The sequence below is a fragment of the Bemisia tabaci genome, chromosome 5 (assembly GCF_918797505.1).
Source record: "Bemisia tabaci chromosome 5, PGI_BMITA_v3".
Lineage (NCBI taxonomy): Eukaryota > Metazoa > Arthropoda > Insecta > Hemiptera > Aleyrodidae > Bemisia > Bemisia tabaci.
In genome coordinates, this window is record NC_092797.1 from 30,954,937 (window position 1) to 30,972,537 (window position 17,601).

At 36.0% G+C, this 17,601-nt stretch overlaps 2 protein-coding genes across 4 annotated transcripts in view; one reads left to right on the forward strand and one right to left on the reverse strand.

The window, feature by feature from the left end:
• The first annotated feature begins 445 nt into the window (after positions 1–445).
• ecd (ecdysoneless cell cycle regulator) lies at positions 446–10,746 on the forward strand. The gene is made up of 9 exons (XM_019051946.2): positions 446–892; positions 1,965–2,079; positions 2,903–3,142; positions 3,885–4,026; positions 4,407–4,709; positions 5,397–5,577; positions 8,886–9,060; positions 9,472–9,868; positions 10,426–10,746. Exons 1-9 carry the CDS (start codon positions 655–657, stop codon positions 10,603–10,605), a joined length of 1,971 nt encoding a protein of 656 aa, XP_018907491.2. The 5' UTR covers positions 446–654; the 3' UTR covers positions 10,606–10,746.
• A 989-nt stretch (positions 10,747–11,735) lies between these two features.
• The window catches only part of RhoGEF64C (Rho guanine nucleotide exchange factor at 64C), a 263,281-nt gene continuing 257,415 nt past the window's right edge, over positions 11,736–17,601 (reverse strand). For all 3 annotated transcript variants that reach the window (XM_072300547.1, XM_019051947.2, XM_072300548.1), the window contains 5 exons: positions 17,315–17,419; positions 16,634–16,786; positions 15,824–15,943; positions 14,991–15,092; positions 11,736–12,843 (listed from right to left, as the gene is read on the reverse strand). In XM_072300547.1, coding sequence (XP_072156648.1) covers positions 12,712–12,843; positions 14,991–15,092; positions 15,824–15,943; positions 16,634–16,786; positions 17,315–17,419 — 612 coding nt within the window. In that variant the 3' untranslated portion in view covers positions 11,736–12,711. The remainder of the gene's footprint in view (positions 12,844–14,990; positions 15,093–15,823; positions 15,944–16,633; positions 16,787–17,314; positions 17,420–17,601) is intronic.

The following is a 17,601-nucleotide window of genomic DNA, read 5'->3' on the forward strand; positions in this document are numbered from 1 at the left end:
ATTTTCCCAATTATTCCTTTTTTCGAACAAAAGGAATTTTAACGGCAAATTCTGAACCAGAGGCTTTGATTGGTCCAGAACGGTTCATTCCATTTATTCCGCGTTGAACCAAAATGAGCGGGAATTTCAAATAATTCCGGATATCCTGTTATGGTGTGGTTTCCGTTTCCGCTAAAACAGTGTTGCCAGTTTCACCCAACGAACATCGATAAAACTGGCAACACTGTTTCGCCGGAAACGGAAACTATGTGGTAACAGGATATCCGGAATTATTTGAAATTCCCGCTCGTTTTGGTTCAACGCGGAATAAATGGAATGAACCGCTCTGGACCAATCAAAGACTCTGGTTCAGAATTTGCCGTTAAAATTCCTTTTGTTCGAAAAGAGGAATAATTGAGAAAATAAGTAAAAAACAGGTGTTTATTAAAATTGGCAATACTGCAAACGACAACCAAAAGATTTTTAGGTTATGTGATTGTCAATAGTAAACACATGGAATTACGACACCAAACGAGAAATAAGTACTTGGTTTTTATTTTATTCTGAGTGCAGCAAGTGTAAATTCCTAAGTTAAGAGAGCTGATTATGATCATTTTGTGCTGAGATGGTAAATTTCGTGTATTAGAATAAAAGAGAAGAATCTTAAGGATTAAAATGGCAAGTGCTCTAGAGTGTGCTCGTGAGGAAGACTTTGTTGAGTATTTCCTGTTTCCATTAATTGAGAACAACTCATCAGAATCGGAACTCAATTCCTTACATCATGTCATTGATCAAATTTCAAAAATTGTGAATCCTTTGGTTGAGCCTTATATTTGGCACAAAGATGAATTCAAATTGAACCTTCGCCCTTCCAAGTTCAGATCTGCCCTTCCATCGTTGGAAGGAAACACAGGTAAACAGCTATACAGAAATTGATCACGAATCAATTCGGAAATACTGATTTTCTTTACTCAGCTAGGTGCCAAATAATTGTCAAGAAGGTCGCTGCAGGGAGTCGAAGAGCTGTATCAAGTAGAGGCAACATACACTTAGGCTGCTGACTTTACACAAGCTATCCATAATACTGCTTTTTTTCATCCAATGAAGGCATAAAGCGCAATAAATTGGGATATCTGAAGTTTCAAGTGGTTCCGCTTGAGGTTAGGATTGCATGAAACTGGTTAAAAACCACCCTGGGAATTTATCAAACTGGTTGTACTGGATAATGTGGTAATTCTCTGCAGTGCAGAACCCTTGAAAAAGCGTTAAAACTATTGCTTAATGAATCAACTCTAGCTCTCCTTACTGAAGCCACTTAAATTGTGTGGTATCACCATCTGATCATGAAATGTGTATCAATAAATCTCTGTCCCCTATAAAATATTTTGACATTTTCATGTGAGCAATTAGAACACACACAGTGTTCGAAACTCACAGGCGCCAAATGCGCCTAAAAAAAATCCTAATTTTTCTGTTTGGTAATTTTTCGAAAGTTACAAGTTCCAGCTACTAAGTAGTTTTGTAACTAAAAAATCTTTCACACTTTCCACAAAATGCGCCGTGATTTATTGGCGAACAGTTAATTTAGCCCTTAACAAATCTTCAACGGCCTCTAAAAATTGAGCTTGATTGAACAAATGGCTCCTAAAACTCTAAGATGAGTTTCGAACACTGGACACACAGCATTGTTGCCATGCATGAAGGTAGGAGAAGCCAACTGGTTCTACCAACTAATTTTCTAATTGAATTGGACGCCCATAAAATGCGCTACCAGTCAGAAGTTTCTTCGAACACCATGCCTAAACAATGTGTAAAACTCTGATTTTTGTTGCTGCTGTGCAAGTTGGTAGCTTGGAAATTGGAACATATTTCATGCATTAGAATTGAATATTTTTTTAAACTTATGATTTTTATATTGTATGATTTTTTTAAAATTTTAATTCCAAGCACATTTTCTTTAAAAAAATTCAATTTTCAATTTTCAGAGCTTCCTGCCCATTTGTATGGCATAACGCACTATGGAGATAATATTGAGGATGAATGGTTCATAGTCTTCCTACTTATGCGGCTAACTGAAAATATGCCTGGATTAGTAGCAAGGTATGTTTTCTGAAGTTTTTTTAAAGCATTAACCAGCAACCAAATCCTCATTTTTTGGCCAGATGAACAGATTTTATGATAGTTAAGTATTGCAGAAAACTGGTTTTACGATAGTTATTGCAGGAAACAGATTTTATGATAGTTATGGCAGAAAACAGATTTGCATTTTTGTCTCCATTTCGTGAAACAGCACAAGTTTACCGATGGAACAAAGAACATCCAACAATAAATCTCTCTTCTACTTGTTTGTTTAAAGCATCCTTTTCCTCTCTCAGTCTCCTTCATTGTCTTTTTAGAAGTTACATCACTTTCTGCTAAACTAGTCTGATTTTTTTCCGCTTGCGGAACCTGTCAAACTTATTTTATATCATTGCGAACATCAGATCATCATTACCTAATCCAAATATCAACATTGAGACTGTAAAAACGCATATCTCGGTATGTGGTGTTTCATAATCTGTGCTTCATTTTTATGTCATCAAATGAGACTGAACCACCAGTACTAGTGACAGACATTTTCAAAGAATATTTTTTCCAATGGAAAAGAAAACTTGGTACAATTTTCAAGCAACAATGTTAAGTATGTTTGTATACAGTTCTGCAGCATTGCAGACCAAGATGTGCGCTTTGTAGTTACACTTTGGATATGCTTTCTAGCAGAAGCACCTTATAGGACTTTTAAGTTTCTGCAAAAAAACTCTTAATCTATATGTTCAATCCAAAATATCACTATTATCTCTCCTTTTCTGTCATGTTTTGCCCATCAACTCTTTAAAAGTGAGTGTACGGTCATTTGACTTTCATTGTATTTATTCCATTGTAGAGTTGCTGACGTTGATGGTGAATTTTTACTTATTGAATCAGCTGATTATCTACCTCGTTGGGCGGTGCCTGAAAAATGTGAAGGGCGAGTTTTTATCTTTCAAGGCGAAATTCATCTTGTGCCTCCTGAAAATGACAAAACTCCAGCATCGGTTGATTTTCATGAGCAAATTAGAAACCATCCTGAGTGGACCAGAGCTAGTCAATCGGTGCAGGATTGTATTCGTAAAAGAATACATGGGTATGTTTTTCCAGGTTTACTTGGGATTCATTTTTAGGGTTTCCTAGCCTTTTTTTTTATTTTTAGTGTATTTTCCGAAGGAAATACACTATTTTCAATGTTATATTCTTGAAATCCTTCAACAAATAATATTGAGCTAACAAACATCACAGTAGGTGTCTTAAAAATAAGCAGGTTAATTGCAATAATTTAAAATTAAGCTTGATCCTATATTTTTAAGTCAAATAATATTCTATTAATAAAGGTCAAAATGAGGTAATTTGAACGGAAGCCGACCAAGTTACACTGGTTTCTGGCCTTGGCTTTGGTACAAGCTTGAACTACCAAGAGAAAGTCAATAAACAAAGGCTTTTTTAAGAAATTATATTTTCACAAATGTATTTTACAATGAACATAAATCGCAATGATACATCATGGTCAGGAAATTAGACACACTGCTTAATTTTAGAAAAATGACTACAAAATATAAATTAACCCCGGAGGACTCAGAATTTGATTCATCAGCGTTTATTATCTTTCAGAATGCTTTTAAAAGCTTAGATTTTTCCCTGAGTTTACACTCGTAGTACATTCTTCCGTTTGGCTAAAATTACAGAGTCAATACTTTTTTGAAGGGAAAAATGACCAGAAAAGCTTTCTCAGCAAGGTTGGCTGCTTTCTAGCTGTATTCTTGATTTGCTTTTATCATAGCTGTCTAAGATAGGTATGGAATTTAATTTGTCATGTGGTCATCTCGTTTCAGCTATCCTGAAAAAATGGCTAGTCTTTTTCACAAAGCTCATGCGTTTTTACCAGTCTCTGTTGCTGCATTATTAGAAGCTAGTCCTAGTCTAATATCATCCGCTGTTCTTGCTTTCTGTCACCGAGATCCCATTGATGTCAAGGTTTGTACTTGTGAATATCTTCCAGAAAATTAGTCGAGCACTTCAGTTGCTATTTATTGTTCAAGTAGTTATGAAAAAAGAAAGAAAGAAAAAAAACCAATAACTGCAATTACAAGACTGAGTTTTTTTTCTCCAAACTTATCACCCTTCCAAAGCTTATCACATTTTAAGAAAATTGTTCCTGTAATTTCTATGTTCTTTTCTCCATTAAAATAAGTATGAAAGAGTGTTCCTCTCATTTGTGATTACAGCAATTCTTTTTTTTTTTTATTATATCGACCTCCCAAATCATACCTTTAGCATTTTCATGCTTGATCAGTCTTTCACAAGGTTTTTTATTTCAGTTTTTCAGTAATTTATTTATGTCCATGTGATTTCAGGTATGCCGCATAATGAAGAAGTTTCCTCCTCAACCCTCTGTGCTGCGCAGTGTTAAGTTTACAAAATGCCTCTACGCCATGATCTCTCAACAAAATTATATGCCAGATAAAAGAGCCGGCTGGCGTTTATCTCCACCTACAGATCCCGCATTCACGTCTCACATGTTGGGAGTCAAAATTGCTTGTGGGTTTGAGATACTTGCATCTCAAGTGAAAGTAACATCAGCGTCTAAAGAAGACTTGGAAACCGACAAAGGATGGCATACATACAAGCAAAGTTTAATAAAAAATGGGTATTTTAAGGTGAGTGCTTTCCTGCATCAATTTTTTTAATTTATCGTTTTTTTTCTCTGCAAAAAAATTTTCGCTTTGGAAAAGTCCCAAAAAATTTTCTAGATGTGTAATGTACCTCTTAACTGGTCCTCTTGCCATCCGGGCCTCCTGCTGGCCATTCATGAAAGACAGACTTTGGAAGCTTGTGTAAGAATGGGGGTTAAGCAGTTTATCAAACGGACTCAGCCTATCGGAAAATTTTTGCACCTCTCAAGGTAGGTTCGGGAGGAAGATAAGTGCTTTTCACCGCTGGGGGTCTGGGGAGGTCCCCATCTTCTTTTAAACTGCACCCATTGCAGATTTTTTTTTTCTTTTTATCTCTTAACCCTCTATGGCATGAATTAGTTTTGGACCTCAGATTCTGGGGGACACTAAACTATTTTGAAGCTTGCATAAAAACATGAAGTACCAAATTGTTTTTCAAAATTTTAAAGTTTGCGGAACCAGTTATTCAAAAAAAGGAAATTCTAATGAAAATTTGCAAAATTATGCCTCAGAGAAAAGATTCCATTTTTAAAAACACCAAAATTACGTTGTTATGAATTCGTAACGCTATGCCATAGAGAACTAATGTCATGAACATCTTCATTCTCACATTTTTATTTACTGGATTTTGGAAAAAATATTTGGACTGAAATATTTATTTGTGCCCAATAGGAATTATTGGAAGGCTCAAAAGAGTACAGTTTGCTTGAGCACACAGCTCAGGATCACTACTTAGAAATGGAAAATCGATCTCAGCCGGTCACCGGTAAACGAATCTTGGATCTCCTTGGTACACTGCATATAGATGAAGAAAAAATGAGAAAAGAAGAAAAGAATTTACCACCTCCTGATGGTAACTATTTTAATTGGCTCTTTCTGCTACTATACTTCAGTTTTCTACAATAAATTCAGTTTTTTATGAGAACATGACCGTGCAACGTCTGACCAAAATCCTGCTGATTTCATGCGTAATCGGATGAAAAATAGGGACATTTTTAGTTAAAAATTCTCAAAAGTTGTTTTTTAAAAATAGAATTTGTGAAATATAAGTTTGCACTGTTGGAATGTAGTTATGTTCCTTGTCCGGAAAATGACGATATGTTTGCAATATAAATGAATCGAGGTATGCGAAAACGTCCGATGTCCAAAAAATCAACTTTTGGTAAACCGCAAAAAACTGTGGAGGCCTTTAGAATTGGCGTTTTGAAGAAAATCAAGGCATGTGTTTCTTAGTAAAGGGTTGTAGAAAAGGCACACAACTGTGTCCCATTCCAACTCCCATTCAGTGCTGAGTAATTTTAAAAAAAGGGCTTTGGACATCGGACGTTTTCGCATACATTGCAAAAATCTGCCCAAAAACCATTATTTTTGACCCCTCCAAAAACCTTTAAACTAGAGTAAAACATAATGTCAGACCTCCAGTAACACAAAAAAAAATATTTCTCTTTTCTTCGAGGCTTCAGTGAAAGTTACGTGACGGCGGAAGAAGAAAAATAATGGACATCGGACGTTTTCGCATACTTTGAGATTGCCCCTCAAGATATGTGTTCAGGATTGCCTAGAATGCATGAAATCGATTAGAATTATATAAAGTAGGGTGAAATTATTCATCTTCAGAGGGTCCTGAACGAGAATCCAAATTTGCCCCCTCGACAAATCATGGGAACCCCCCCGAAAACCCCCAACATCAAAAAAACAGTCAGAAATTGGTTATTTTCTCTCGTTGTTCTGCTACTAGCGCACGTTTTGAGAGCAGAAATTTTTTTCTCATATAATTTCTCATCTATAGGGAGTTCTTAACGAGAATCCAAATTTGCCCCCTCGACCAATCATGGGGACCCCCCCGAAAACCCCTCCATAATCGAAACAACTGTCAAAAATCGGTTATTTTCTCTCGTTTTTCGGCTACCATCGCATGTTTTGGGAGCAGAACTTTTTTTCTCATTTAATTTCTCATCTATAGGGGGACCTTAACGAGAATCCAAAATTGCCCCCTCGAACAATCATGGGGACCCCTCCAAGCCCCCCCCCCCCCCCCGATAAAAAAACGGTCAAAAATAGGTTATTCTCTCGTTTTACGGCTATTATCGCCAAAGCCGTTGATTTTAAGACAGAGTTTGTGGATCTCACATGAAAGCAGATAAAAATTCGGTCTTATTTAACCCGGTTTGAAATTTTTCTGATGAAAATTGCGGTCACTACAGGGTTCTCATAGATAGCCCAAAATTTTCAAAATTTCGTTTTTTAATGGTTTTTTGCTTGTAACTGTTGTTCAGCTATTCTTTAAAGTAAGTAGATCCTTTCAAATGAAAGTAGATTCAAAATGCTACAAATTCGTGTATCAAGCTTGTCCTTAGAGCGTAACGAGACGGCACCCCAGCGTTGCAAAAGTTACCGTCTCAAAATGGATTTTCCGGGGCGGTGCAGTCCGCGCAACCACTCCACTCTTTTGCTCTACTCTAGGATTGCCTAGAATGCATAAAATCGAGTGTAATTATATAAAGTAGGGTGAATCGATGTTAAACAAAATAAAGTGTGAACTTTTTAACAGGAAAACTCATGCTAAGGAGAAAGAACAAGACAAATACTGGAGTAATACATTTACCGGACGGAAACTTTAGCATTAATCATGACTTTCCATCTATAAAAAATTTACAGTCAGTAAAATGGTTTTGAAATGCGTCTTAAACAAGTTAAAAATTGAAAAAAGATTGGGAAAGTTTCGATTACTTATACAGGTTGTTAAACAAAAATCATGGGCTATCATGTACCGTTTTCGCAGAATTTAAAGTCATCGGCTCGAAGAAAATATTCAAAGAAAGTCGTAATGTAGTCAGTTTAATAAAAATAGAGATAAATCAAATCGGTAAAAAAGTTCTTATAAGGCATACTCTAAGCTTTAAAAGAAGCTCAAGTTTTTGAAAATTGGTCGAGGGGTTCGCGAGGAAACTTAATTTTACTGCGACAACTTCCTGTCGCCGCGCGCCCACCTTCGGAGTCTGGATGCGCGGAGAGTCGATTATTTCCGACTTGGGTTTTCGCCGCTAAGCATCATATCAAAAAGAAATTTGAAGGTTTTTATTGAGTAGACCTTACCTTACTTTTTGACGAAGTCCCTGCCTCTGTTTTGACATTTCTGGTATCAATATTGCAGCTTCTTGATGCCTTCCGCGTAGAAGCTGGCTCTTGTCTTGGCACCGAAACCAGTCATTGACAAGCCCTCTACACTTCCGAATCAGTTGCTTTGCATAAGAAAATTTCCCTCCATCTTCCGTACTCTTACGATTCAGCCTCATGTGACTTTCGTCTGTTCACTGAGCTGAAAAACTTCCTCGGTGGAAAGCGGAATCCGAATGATTCGGAAGTACAGAGCGCTGTCAATGACGGATTCCGGTGCCAAGACAAGAGCCAGCCTCTACGCGGAAGGCATCAAGAAGCTGCAATATTGATACCAGAAATGTCAAAACAGAGGCAGGGACTTCGTCAAAAAGTAAGGTAAGGTCTACTCAATAAAAACCTTCAAATTTCTTTTTGATATGATGCTTAGCGGCGAAAACCCAAGTCTGAAATAATCGACTCTCCGCGCATCCAGACTCCGAAGGTGGGCGCGCGGCGACAGGAAGTTGTCGCAGTAAAATTAAGTTTCCTCGCGAACCCCTCGACCAATTTTCAAAAACTTGAGCTTCTTTTAAAGCTTAGAGTATGCCTTATAAGAACTTTTTACCGATTTGATTTATCTCTTTCCGTTTGGAAGATAAGAGGTAGGGAACCTCATTGGATGACCCTCGTAAATGGACATCGGACGTTTTCGCATACTTTTGAGGTTCGAACCCCTAAATGGGGGCGAAAAAACAAAAAACAGGTCAAATCCGTCTACACATAGATGCGCCTACCCTGGAAGATGACGTTAAGCCAAAAAACTCAAAATCCAAAAAAATGGACATCGGACGTTTTCGCATACCTCGATTCAAATATAAGTACCGTTTCTTGAGAGTATACATATAAGGGTAATAATTTTTTACTCCTGTTTACTATTTTGGACCCACGTTTCTTTTTAATAAAACTTGCTCCAAATTTTTAATTAATAATTTGTTTTGACCAAGGCTGTACAAAAAAACTCAATTGTTTGCATTGATTATATTCAATTTTGTTCGATTCTAGACGATTCTTGGATGAACATATCCCCTGAGGAGTTAGATTCCATCTTGGCTGCTCGGTTTGGTTTCAAGGATAAAGTTGTGAATGTAACTGACGATCCTCAACAAATCACCTCCAAACTCATGGCGTTTTTCAATCGGCAGTCTGATCTTGATGGCGTTGAAGAAGAAGAAGAACCGTAAGTTCAATTTGTGACTCATTCTGCATCTTAGTCCTGAATGATTGAATAAATCGATAAAAAGATTGTTAGCCTGCCATTGGAAAAAAATAGCAACAAGTATAATTTTTATCGAAGTTTGGCATGCACATTTTGTTCATTACCTTTCACCTGTGGTTCATCGTTAAAGTTTGCGATACACATGAAAGCAGCATGGAGAGAGGACCTTTTTTTATGGTTCAGTTTTAAAATATACTATTGCTGCCTAGTTAAAGTAAAAATATTTTGAAGTTGCCAGGAAGCACTAAAGATTCCATTTTTGGAATTTGTATTGCCATGTCTTTAAGATTTATATTATAACAACATGGGCCGTTTTCTGTAAATCTATTTCAAAATCAAATTTTAAAGTTCACTGCTCTTTTTGAATTGTAGGAAGAAAAATGAAGTAGAATGTAGTTCTGGAGTGGAAGCACCAAAAAGGCCTCCTAGGAAAAACAAGGCCTCATCTCAGTCTGCCATGAATAGTGCAAAAAGTTTGAAATCAGATTTGGAGACAGACATGTTTCAAAGTCAGATTCAATTTGATCAAGAGGCTTTTGCGTGCGAGTTGAAAAATGTTCTTGATCTGGTCGTGCCGGAGGATGATTGGGACCTTGAGTCAGATAGTTCTGGAATGAGCTCCTACGAAGATGAGATGGACTTAATAGAAAAATCTGCCATCAAGCCAAGCATGTCTGTATCTGAGTTGAAGCAGTATATGGATCAGATGGATAAAGAACTTGCATCAACGACTATCGGTCAAAGCTTTGATAAAGTTGCTGAGAAGGAGGTAAGATTTTATTTCATGTATCATTTTCAGCATCTCATCACAGCTTCACTATATTCTTTTCATAATTCTCCTCTTCCATCTGTTTAATGTAGGTATCAAGTTTGGTTTAATCTAGCACAGAATTTTTGACTCATTTTTTTAATGGTGCGTCCACCCCAAGCATTTAAATGAACTTAATTTAATGTACTTTAGTGCAATAGAAAGCTGAGAGAATAATCAAAAAGCAACCTCTCACACATTTTAATTTTATGCACTAAGTTTGAAGTTGTAGCATAAATATACTAATGTTTGAGACATCCATTGCACTCTTTGAAACTCTCCGAAACAGAACTTTTTGAATTAACCTTCAGATCGTTCTGTGATTTTCGTGAAAATTTATAGCTTCCTCTAAAGTTTTTGGGTAGATTTTTAACAAGATTTTAACTTAAGGGATTCAAAGTTCCTTTGTATTTCACGTTTTTAGGTTGAATCCTTGTCAGAGAGACAATTTTACTGAGCTTGTATACTGAATTGTAATGTATTGTTTGAAATTCCATCAACTTTCTCAATTGTTCCAGCACATGGAAGATGACAGTTTCTCTGACATCGAAAATTTCAAGCCTGTTAATGTTGACATGAATGCTCTGAAGAATCTGATGAAATCATATGAGGAACAAATTGGAGAGCCTGGTCCCACGAGTACACTTCTTGGTTCCATGGGTGTGAAACTAGAAAATTCTCGCACATCGAAGCAGTGAGTCAACTTTCAGGTGCTTTCAATTTTTTTCTGCTTTTAATTTTTTATTTTTGAACTGTTTATTTTTGTATGTTTCAAGACTTTTCTGTGATATATTGAGAGTCAGACAATTACTATAATTAAAGCTAATATTTTGCCATGAGCCCAATTTTCAGTGACATTCCTTAAAAGATTAAAGCATCATGTAATGTGTGTTATTTGCTACTGATAGTACTTGCGTAACCTAAGTCAATTCTGTAAGCACTCAATTCGTTCCTTCTGCTTCAAGGAACTTACCTCGTTTGATCTGTTTCAGCACTGATTTCTGCAGACATTTTATTTTTTCATGAGTGCATGAATATGTCAAGAAACATTCGAGTCTTTTCTCATAAAAGTAAAGAAAAATCCCTGGAAATTTCAAGCCAATAATTCGCATGACAGTTCTTTTGTAAAAAAATAAAATGATCGTATGAAATCGTATGAATTAGCGCTATTGAGATACGTTCCTTTGTCAGGGGATGATGAATTTAGCAATTTCTGCTATGAAGGTGCCTTATTTTGGAACAGGCTTAAAAGAGTGCCGTTTGTAGTTGAGCAAACAATTTTTTATTTTTTTTTTTTTTTTTTTTTTTTTTTTTTTTTATTTTTTTTTTTTGGCGTGTGTGTGTGTGACTGGGCTGAAGTACCACAAAATACAAAATATTTTTGCCATTGCATAGGGGAATGTTTTACAAAAATGTAGTATAAAAAGTCCAAATAGTGTGGCCTTTTGAAATTTAGAGCTCAAAAAACATGCTGTGGAAAAGTACAGTAACATTTCGCTCAATCTTGTGCAAAGTTGAACATCAACTAAGTAAAATGTTAATTCAAATTTTTCGGGCACTAACATTGACTGGCCTGATCAAAACTTCTTCAGGATACACCAGAGAAACTATCATCGAAAATTCAATCATATACTGATTTTTTGACGCAACCTCATGAAAATCATTTTCTCCAAAGAATCGTCACCTAGAACTAAGGTCTTGTTCCAGTGGTTGGTCGCATTTATTCATAATCAAAAGCACAAATTGAGCTAAATGTTTTTTAAAAAAATGTAAGCTAGTATTAATATTATATGGAAGGATCAGCTATGAAATTAAGCAAGATTGACCATTATTTTGCAAAAAGTCATTTATTTATGGCTAAAATTAAATTCATTATAATATATACATTGTTAAATTCAATCAGGAACATATTTATACATTTACATGCTTTATCATTTTTTATTAAAAGGAAAAAAAAAACGAGTACAGTCTCTAATTTATTTATGTATCAAGTCAGACATCCTCACCAGAGAAATTTTTAGGCTAGTTTTAATCCTATTTAAGTTTCAACACTTATAAATCTCTGTAATTTTTTTCTCCTATGGTTTTAATCACAACTTTACTTCTCTATCCATCATTCGAATGAGGTTTCTAAACATTCCTTTTTGATGTAATTTTTCGTCCAAGTACATAGGCTCTGTTGTGGAATCACTCACAACATTTTTCAAACATGAAAAAAGCCTGCTTTTAACGGTAATAAAAATGATAATAAAACTGTATTGCTGAATGAAATTGATACCTAAATAAGTTGGTACCAAATAATCAAAATTAAAAAAAAAAAAATATTGCACTTTCCATGAACTCTCGAGGCCCAATTTCTTTACCTTAAAGAATCCTCTATCACTTGTGAAGACATTCATTAACTGCCATTAGTTTCATTCTTGTGTGGAGGAAACAACATTACTTCATTAGCCAATTACTACATGGGGTAAAAGTCGGCCATCTTAAAACTTTTTCTTCTAAGTAAAAGTGCACATTTGTGTGCGATACCACTCCCAGAAAATTTACATATCCAGTGCAGAGAATTTCTGCCAAAAATAGATGATACCGTTTTGTTGACTAAGAAGAGAAAGAAAAATTGAAAAATAAATAAACTATTACATCGAAAGGTCTTTTCAAAAGAAAGAGGGAGCTAAAGTGGTCAATTTCAATACTGGACACTAGCTGACATATCTTGGAATATGTATTCCACATCTTTTTTCAATAGTTGGTCGTTTGATGTGTAAAAAAAGCCGGTTCACACGATGGATTACTGGACAATGTGATTACGATCGTAGCTGCATTCCATTGATCATAATATTCGCCAGGGCATTCCGCCTTTTTCTCCATTGCCCCAATCCTTGAGCGTGATATTGAACTTGTCTGTACCATAATTTCGTTTTTTCACTATCTTCAGCCTGAAAAAAAGATGTAGCATGTAATTATTTTTGCCATATTTCATGAGATAACATAGGGAAATGAGTAGATTTTGGCCTCTTTTCCCTTCTAGTGTTTTACTTTACGTTCAAATACAAGTATGAGTATCTCTACATATGGAATGCTGGAAGCAGGTATTCAACCCCAAGTTGGTTACTTTCCCTCTTTATAAAAAAGAATAAAACAATCCAAAAATGGATAAAGAATATTGGACTTAAGAAAATCATTTCATTTGGATGATACTCTGTGGCCCTTTCTCTATCAAATGCTTATGAAATTTCCAACAAAATCTATGGCATCAAATCTATTTCTTCAGCACCACAAGTTAACGTAAGGGTCATTAGTTTTATATGCAAAGATGGGAGACTGTATTGAGAGTCAGAAAGAAAAAAACTTGCATCTAAATAAACAAGCAGCCACAGCAATTACAGTTAAAGGGACTCCCTAGCTCTTAGGAGCTAGTCATACTTGACCAAATTACCCTAATAACCCTGTTCTTTTTGCTTGTTTATGCTGGAAATTTGAAAAACTGTGATCAAAGTACAGGGTTTTTAGTTCCACAATAAAGAGCCGTATGCAAAAACGACATTTTTCGCCCCCCCCACTAGAATTTATTCAAACTTCGTCTATCAGTTACTAATACTGGAGCGCTTCTTTCCCCAAATTTTCAGACCCCCAAAAAATTTTGGGGGGGCGCTAGGGGGGGTGGAAGTCAAAACCTGCGACCCTCGATATCTTCCGAACGAAACAAGATATTGAGGCCCGGTTTGGACGAAAAATCGTCTAAAATTGCATACTTTAAGATTCTAGAGGTCAAAATCCCAAAATTAAATTTTTAACTTAACTTATGTGCTTTTTTTCAGTTTTTGAGGAAAAACAATTTCTTTTAAACAGATTAAACTGAAATTTCACATTTTTTGATTTGAACCAAAACCAGTTTTTTAAATTGTTCGTCTTTTTCCGCATCCAACGAGTGGTCGTATAAGCTGGGGAACCGAACGGTTCCGGAGATATGATCGATTGAAGTTTCCGCTCAACGCGCGCCGACCGATTTTCGCGCGCAAAAAAGTTGGATTTGACTGTTATTAAACCAGATTTAATGTTCAAACTGAGCAAAATGCATTATTAGGGACTCTTGAGGGTCGCTGAGTCCAGAAATTACAGATACTTCCAAAAAATTCACGTTTTTAAAATTACAGCTCCGTAGCGCTATTTTAGAGGCCCACTGAGCGCCGACCGGCCGCTCAGTGGTCCTGTACGGAGCTGTAATTTTAAAAACGTGAATTTTTTGGAAGTATCTGTAATTTCTGGACTCAGCGACCCTCAAGAGTCCCTAATAATGCATTTTGCTCAGTTTGAACATTAAATCTGGTTTAATAACAGTCAAATCCAACTTTTTTGCGCGCGAAAATCGGTCGGCGCGCGTTGAGCGGAAACTTCAATCGATCATATCTCCGGAACCGTTCGGTTCCCCAGCTTATACGACCACTCGTTGGATGCGGAAAAAGACGAACAATTTAAAAAACTGGTTTTGGTTCAAATCAAAAAATGTGAAATTTCAGTTTAATCTGTTTAAAAGAAATTGTTTTTCCTCAAAAACTGAAAAAAAGCACATAAGTTAAGTTAAAAATTTAATTTTGGGATTTTGACCTCTAGAATCTTAAAGTATGCAATTTTAGACGATTTTTCGTCCAAACCGGGCCTCAATATCTTGTTTCGTTCGGAAGATATCGAGGGTCGCAGGTTTTGACTTCCACCCCCCCTAGCGCCCCCCCAAAATTTTTTGGGGGTCTGAAAATTTGGGGAAAGAAGCGCTCCAGTATTAGTAACTGATAGACGAAGTTTGAATAAGTTTTAGTGGGAGGGCGAAAAATGTCGTTCTTGCATACGGCTCTTTATAACTGTTCAGCAATAAAAGGGAAACTCTATTCAGCTTAAAATGGAATGAGCCTTGCTTCTTGAAGAACTGATCACTTAAAAACTAAACGATGAACATACTGAATGGACCCGCATTTACAATTCCTATTTTTCTCTTCTTTTTGAATGATTGTCCGATTATTAGAGGGTTAAATTCTTTCTCTAGACCCGTTCCCCAATAGTTATCCTCAATCCTTGTATGAATTCTTACCTTAAATATGTAGGTGTCCTTAGTCACTAGTTCTTGAACCTCAAAATATTCTTCCCATTCGCTGTCAGTACACACAATACAACGATCCAAGAATAGCGGCTCCTGTGGAAAATACAGCACATAAGTATATTGGAGTCTTTCTTGAGATAAGAAAATACACTGATACCCTCATTTGCCGTCCTGCAATTATCTTATGATTCACCTATTCGGCATACCAATGAGGCAGATTTTTTATTCTCGGCAGTGATTTTTTGACAACGAGCATTTTTTTTTCCTGCTCTTCCCGTGCGATTTTTAATGTATGTATAGGACTTTTTGATATCCAAAACAGATTGATACTACAAATTTTTGAATAATTAGGTATGCCTGTACTTTTAACTCAAAACAGTTAAAATATGAACCCTTTTTTTTTCAAATTTATTTTATTTTGGCAGCCTTTTTTTTCTACCGAAAACTTCTATCTAACTCTGAACCCAGAGTTTTCTTGATAATCGTTGATGGCGATTCATTTCATGGAAGATCGAAAGCAACAAGGCTGACACATAAATAAGCTGGCAGTCATAACATTCAGAAGGTCAACAAAATCTCTGAGAGCCAGGTGCACGACACATACTAGATTAAAGAATTGCCACTCAGAATCCCCCATATTGAAACTCAATGGAGGATAATATCATGTATCGGTACATATAAAATATGTAGTTCAAAACCGTGCACATCAAAACGCCCCCATTTTGGCAGAAAAGTAAAATGTATGCACAGTTTTATTGGTAGTTTCAGTAATACCAAAAAATTTGTTGATTCATAGTAGCAGTTTTAATATCCTACGCACTCACCCTGAGCAAAGCAAATCTTCCACTTTTTTCCTTGAGCAATAACAAGGTTGCCTCTTTCATGCCATGATTTCGTGGGAATGTGAGGATTTCTTCAGATTCTGGATGGTAATTTTCAGTCGGCTGGAACAAAAATTGAGTGATGAAAAATTATCGAAAATTATGAAGTAAAAGGAATGAGAAACTTAGGAAGGAAACTTCGTTATTTGGTTGGGTCCGTCATTCAAATTTTTGAAAAACAAAAACAGTGAAATGTATATATATATATAAAAATTGTTTAAATGATAATCATCACTATAACTAGTGCATCCACTGTTTGTGATTCATGGATCGATTACTAATTGATTGATTAATAAAATCCAGAAGACTCTAAGCTCAGATTTGTTAATGCTCTTTTTTAATGATGAATCCCTTCTGTAAAATCAATGAATGTAGTATCATCTTTAGTTTTTGATTTTTACTTCTCACCACTGCTTACCTTTTTTTTTAAAGATAACGAAATATTTATTAATTTTGTTATAAAGGTGGAACCATTATTGGACAGGTAATGGCCAAAGGCCTAAGAATACATGCTAAGATATAAGAAGTCCTAAGAATATTTACATGAAAGTTCCCCCTTTAGAGTTCCCTTATAGCGCCTTAAATATAAATTACAAATGTACAGTGAAGCTCCTCAGACTTCTATAGATTCATTCATCATTGTTTGCCTCGGAGTGGTCGGTTGACATGTCCTCGAGGGGAGGAGGACCACTGCTTAGCTTGGATTTTAGGAGTAAAAACCCTAAATTTGAGACGTCTCATTCACAGACTTACCTTTCCTAAAGTTACAACCATGGCATTGATTGGAGTTAGTTTTATTGTTCGCCCTTTTCGCCAGTTGTGGTCGGTGGGCTGAGTAAAAAGCAGTCGTCCCTCAATGGCAAATCGTACATCTTCATGGGCCCAGTCTAGAACATCTACAGCAATCTGTAAAAAAATAAATTTTCCGGTTTATTACCGATGTTATTAACCTGCAGCCAGATCATCAGAGTAAAGTCGAGTCATGATTAGAGTCCAATGAATTATCTCGAATTATTGTTAATGTTAAATGGCGAATATCTCTGGTGCAACTACTACTGATTAGGCAATAAAACCAAACTAAGTATGAAAAATGCTGAGTCAAGAAGGATTAATTACCACCTTCAACTGCTGACTATTTCTATAATTACAGCCCTCCGTTTGTATGCAGCCCAGAGTGGTGCCATCTGACTCCCTATTAAAATTGTCTTCATTTAAAGAAAGAAAGACACAAATAACATTGACTGGAGCAGTATTTGCTAGACAACAACGAAAAATCAAAAGAAAATTTTAAATTTTTTCTCAGATGAATTGCACTTGATTCAGGAAAAAACTGATAGGGATTAGTGCAACATGTAATTAAAATCGCACTGTTAATATACTCAAGCCAGCTATAACGGAAAGCTCAGGATGGATGGAATAGTAAGGAAAACTCACTTTTCGAAGTTTAATGGTGATCATGTCAGTTTCGCTATTGGAGCGTCTACCATTGATGATAGATATCCTTCTCCAGAGCTTCGTTGAGCCAATATCTTTGGCTAACTGCAATTATAAGACAGCATAAAATCAATAAATGCTGCAGCACAATATAATCTTATTGCATAGTTTGCGTGTGAGCAAATTCAAAAATTGAGGCTAACAATAATGTTTATGAGATGAGTTATGCATATGCGCCTATGTTTGATTTGACTAATCAACACTGCATTTCTACAGAGCTGATGCTC

Excerpts from the sequence above, each read along its gene's own strand:
- ecd (XM_019051946.2), top strand. The coding sequence starts at position 655 with ATGGCAAGTGCTCTAGAGTGTGCTCGTGAGGAAGACTTTGTTGAGTAT. Across the intron at positions 2,080-2,902 it reads ATGCCTGGATTAGTAGCAAG|AGTTGCTGACGTTGATGGTG; the intron begins GTATGTTTTCTG and ends ATTCCATTGTAG. Across the intron at positions 4,710-5,396 it reads TAAAAAATGGGTATTTTAAG|GAATTATTGGAAGGCTCAAA; the intron begins GTGAGTGCTTTC and ends TGTGCCCAATAG.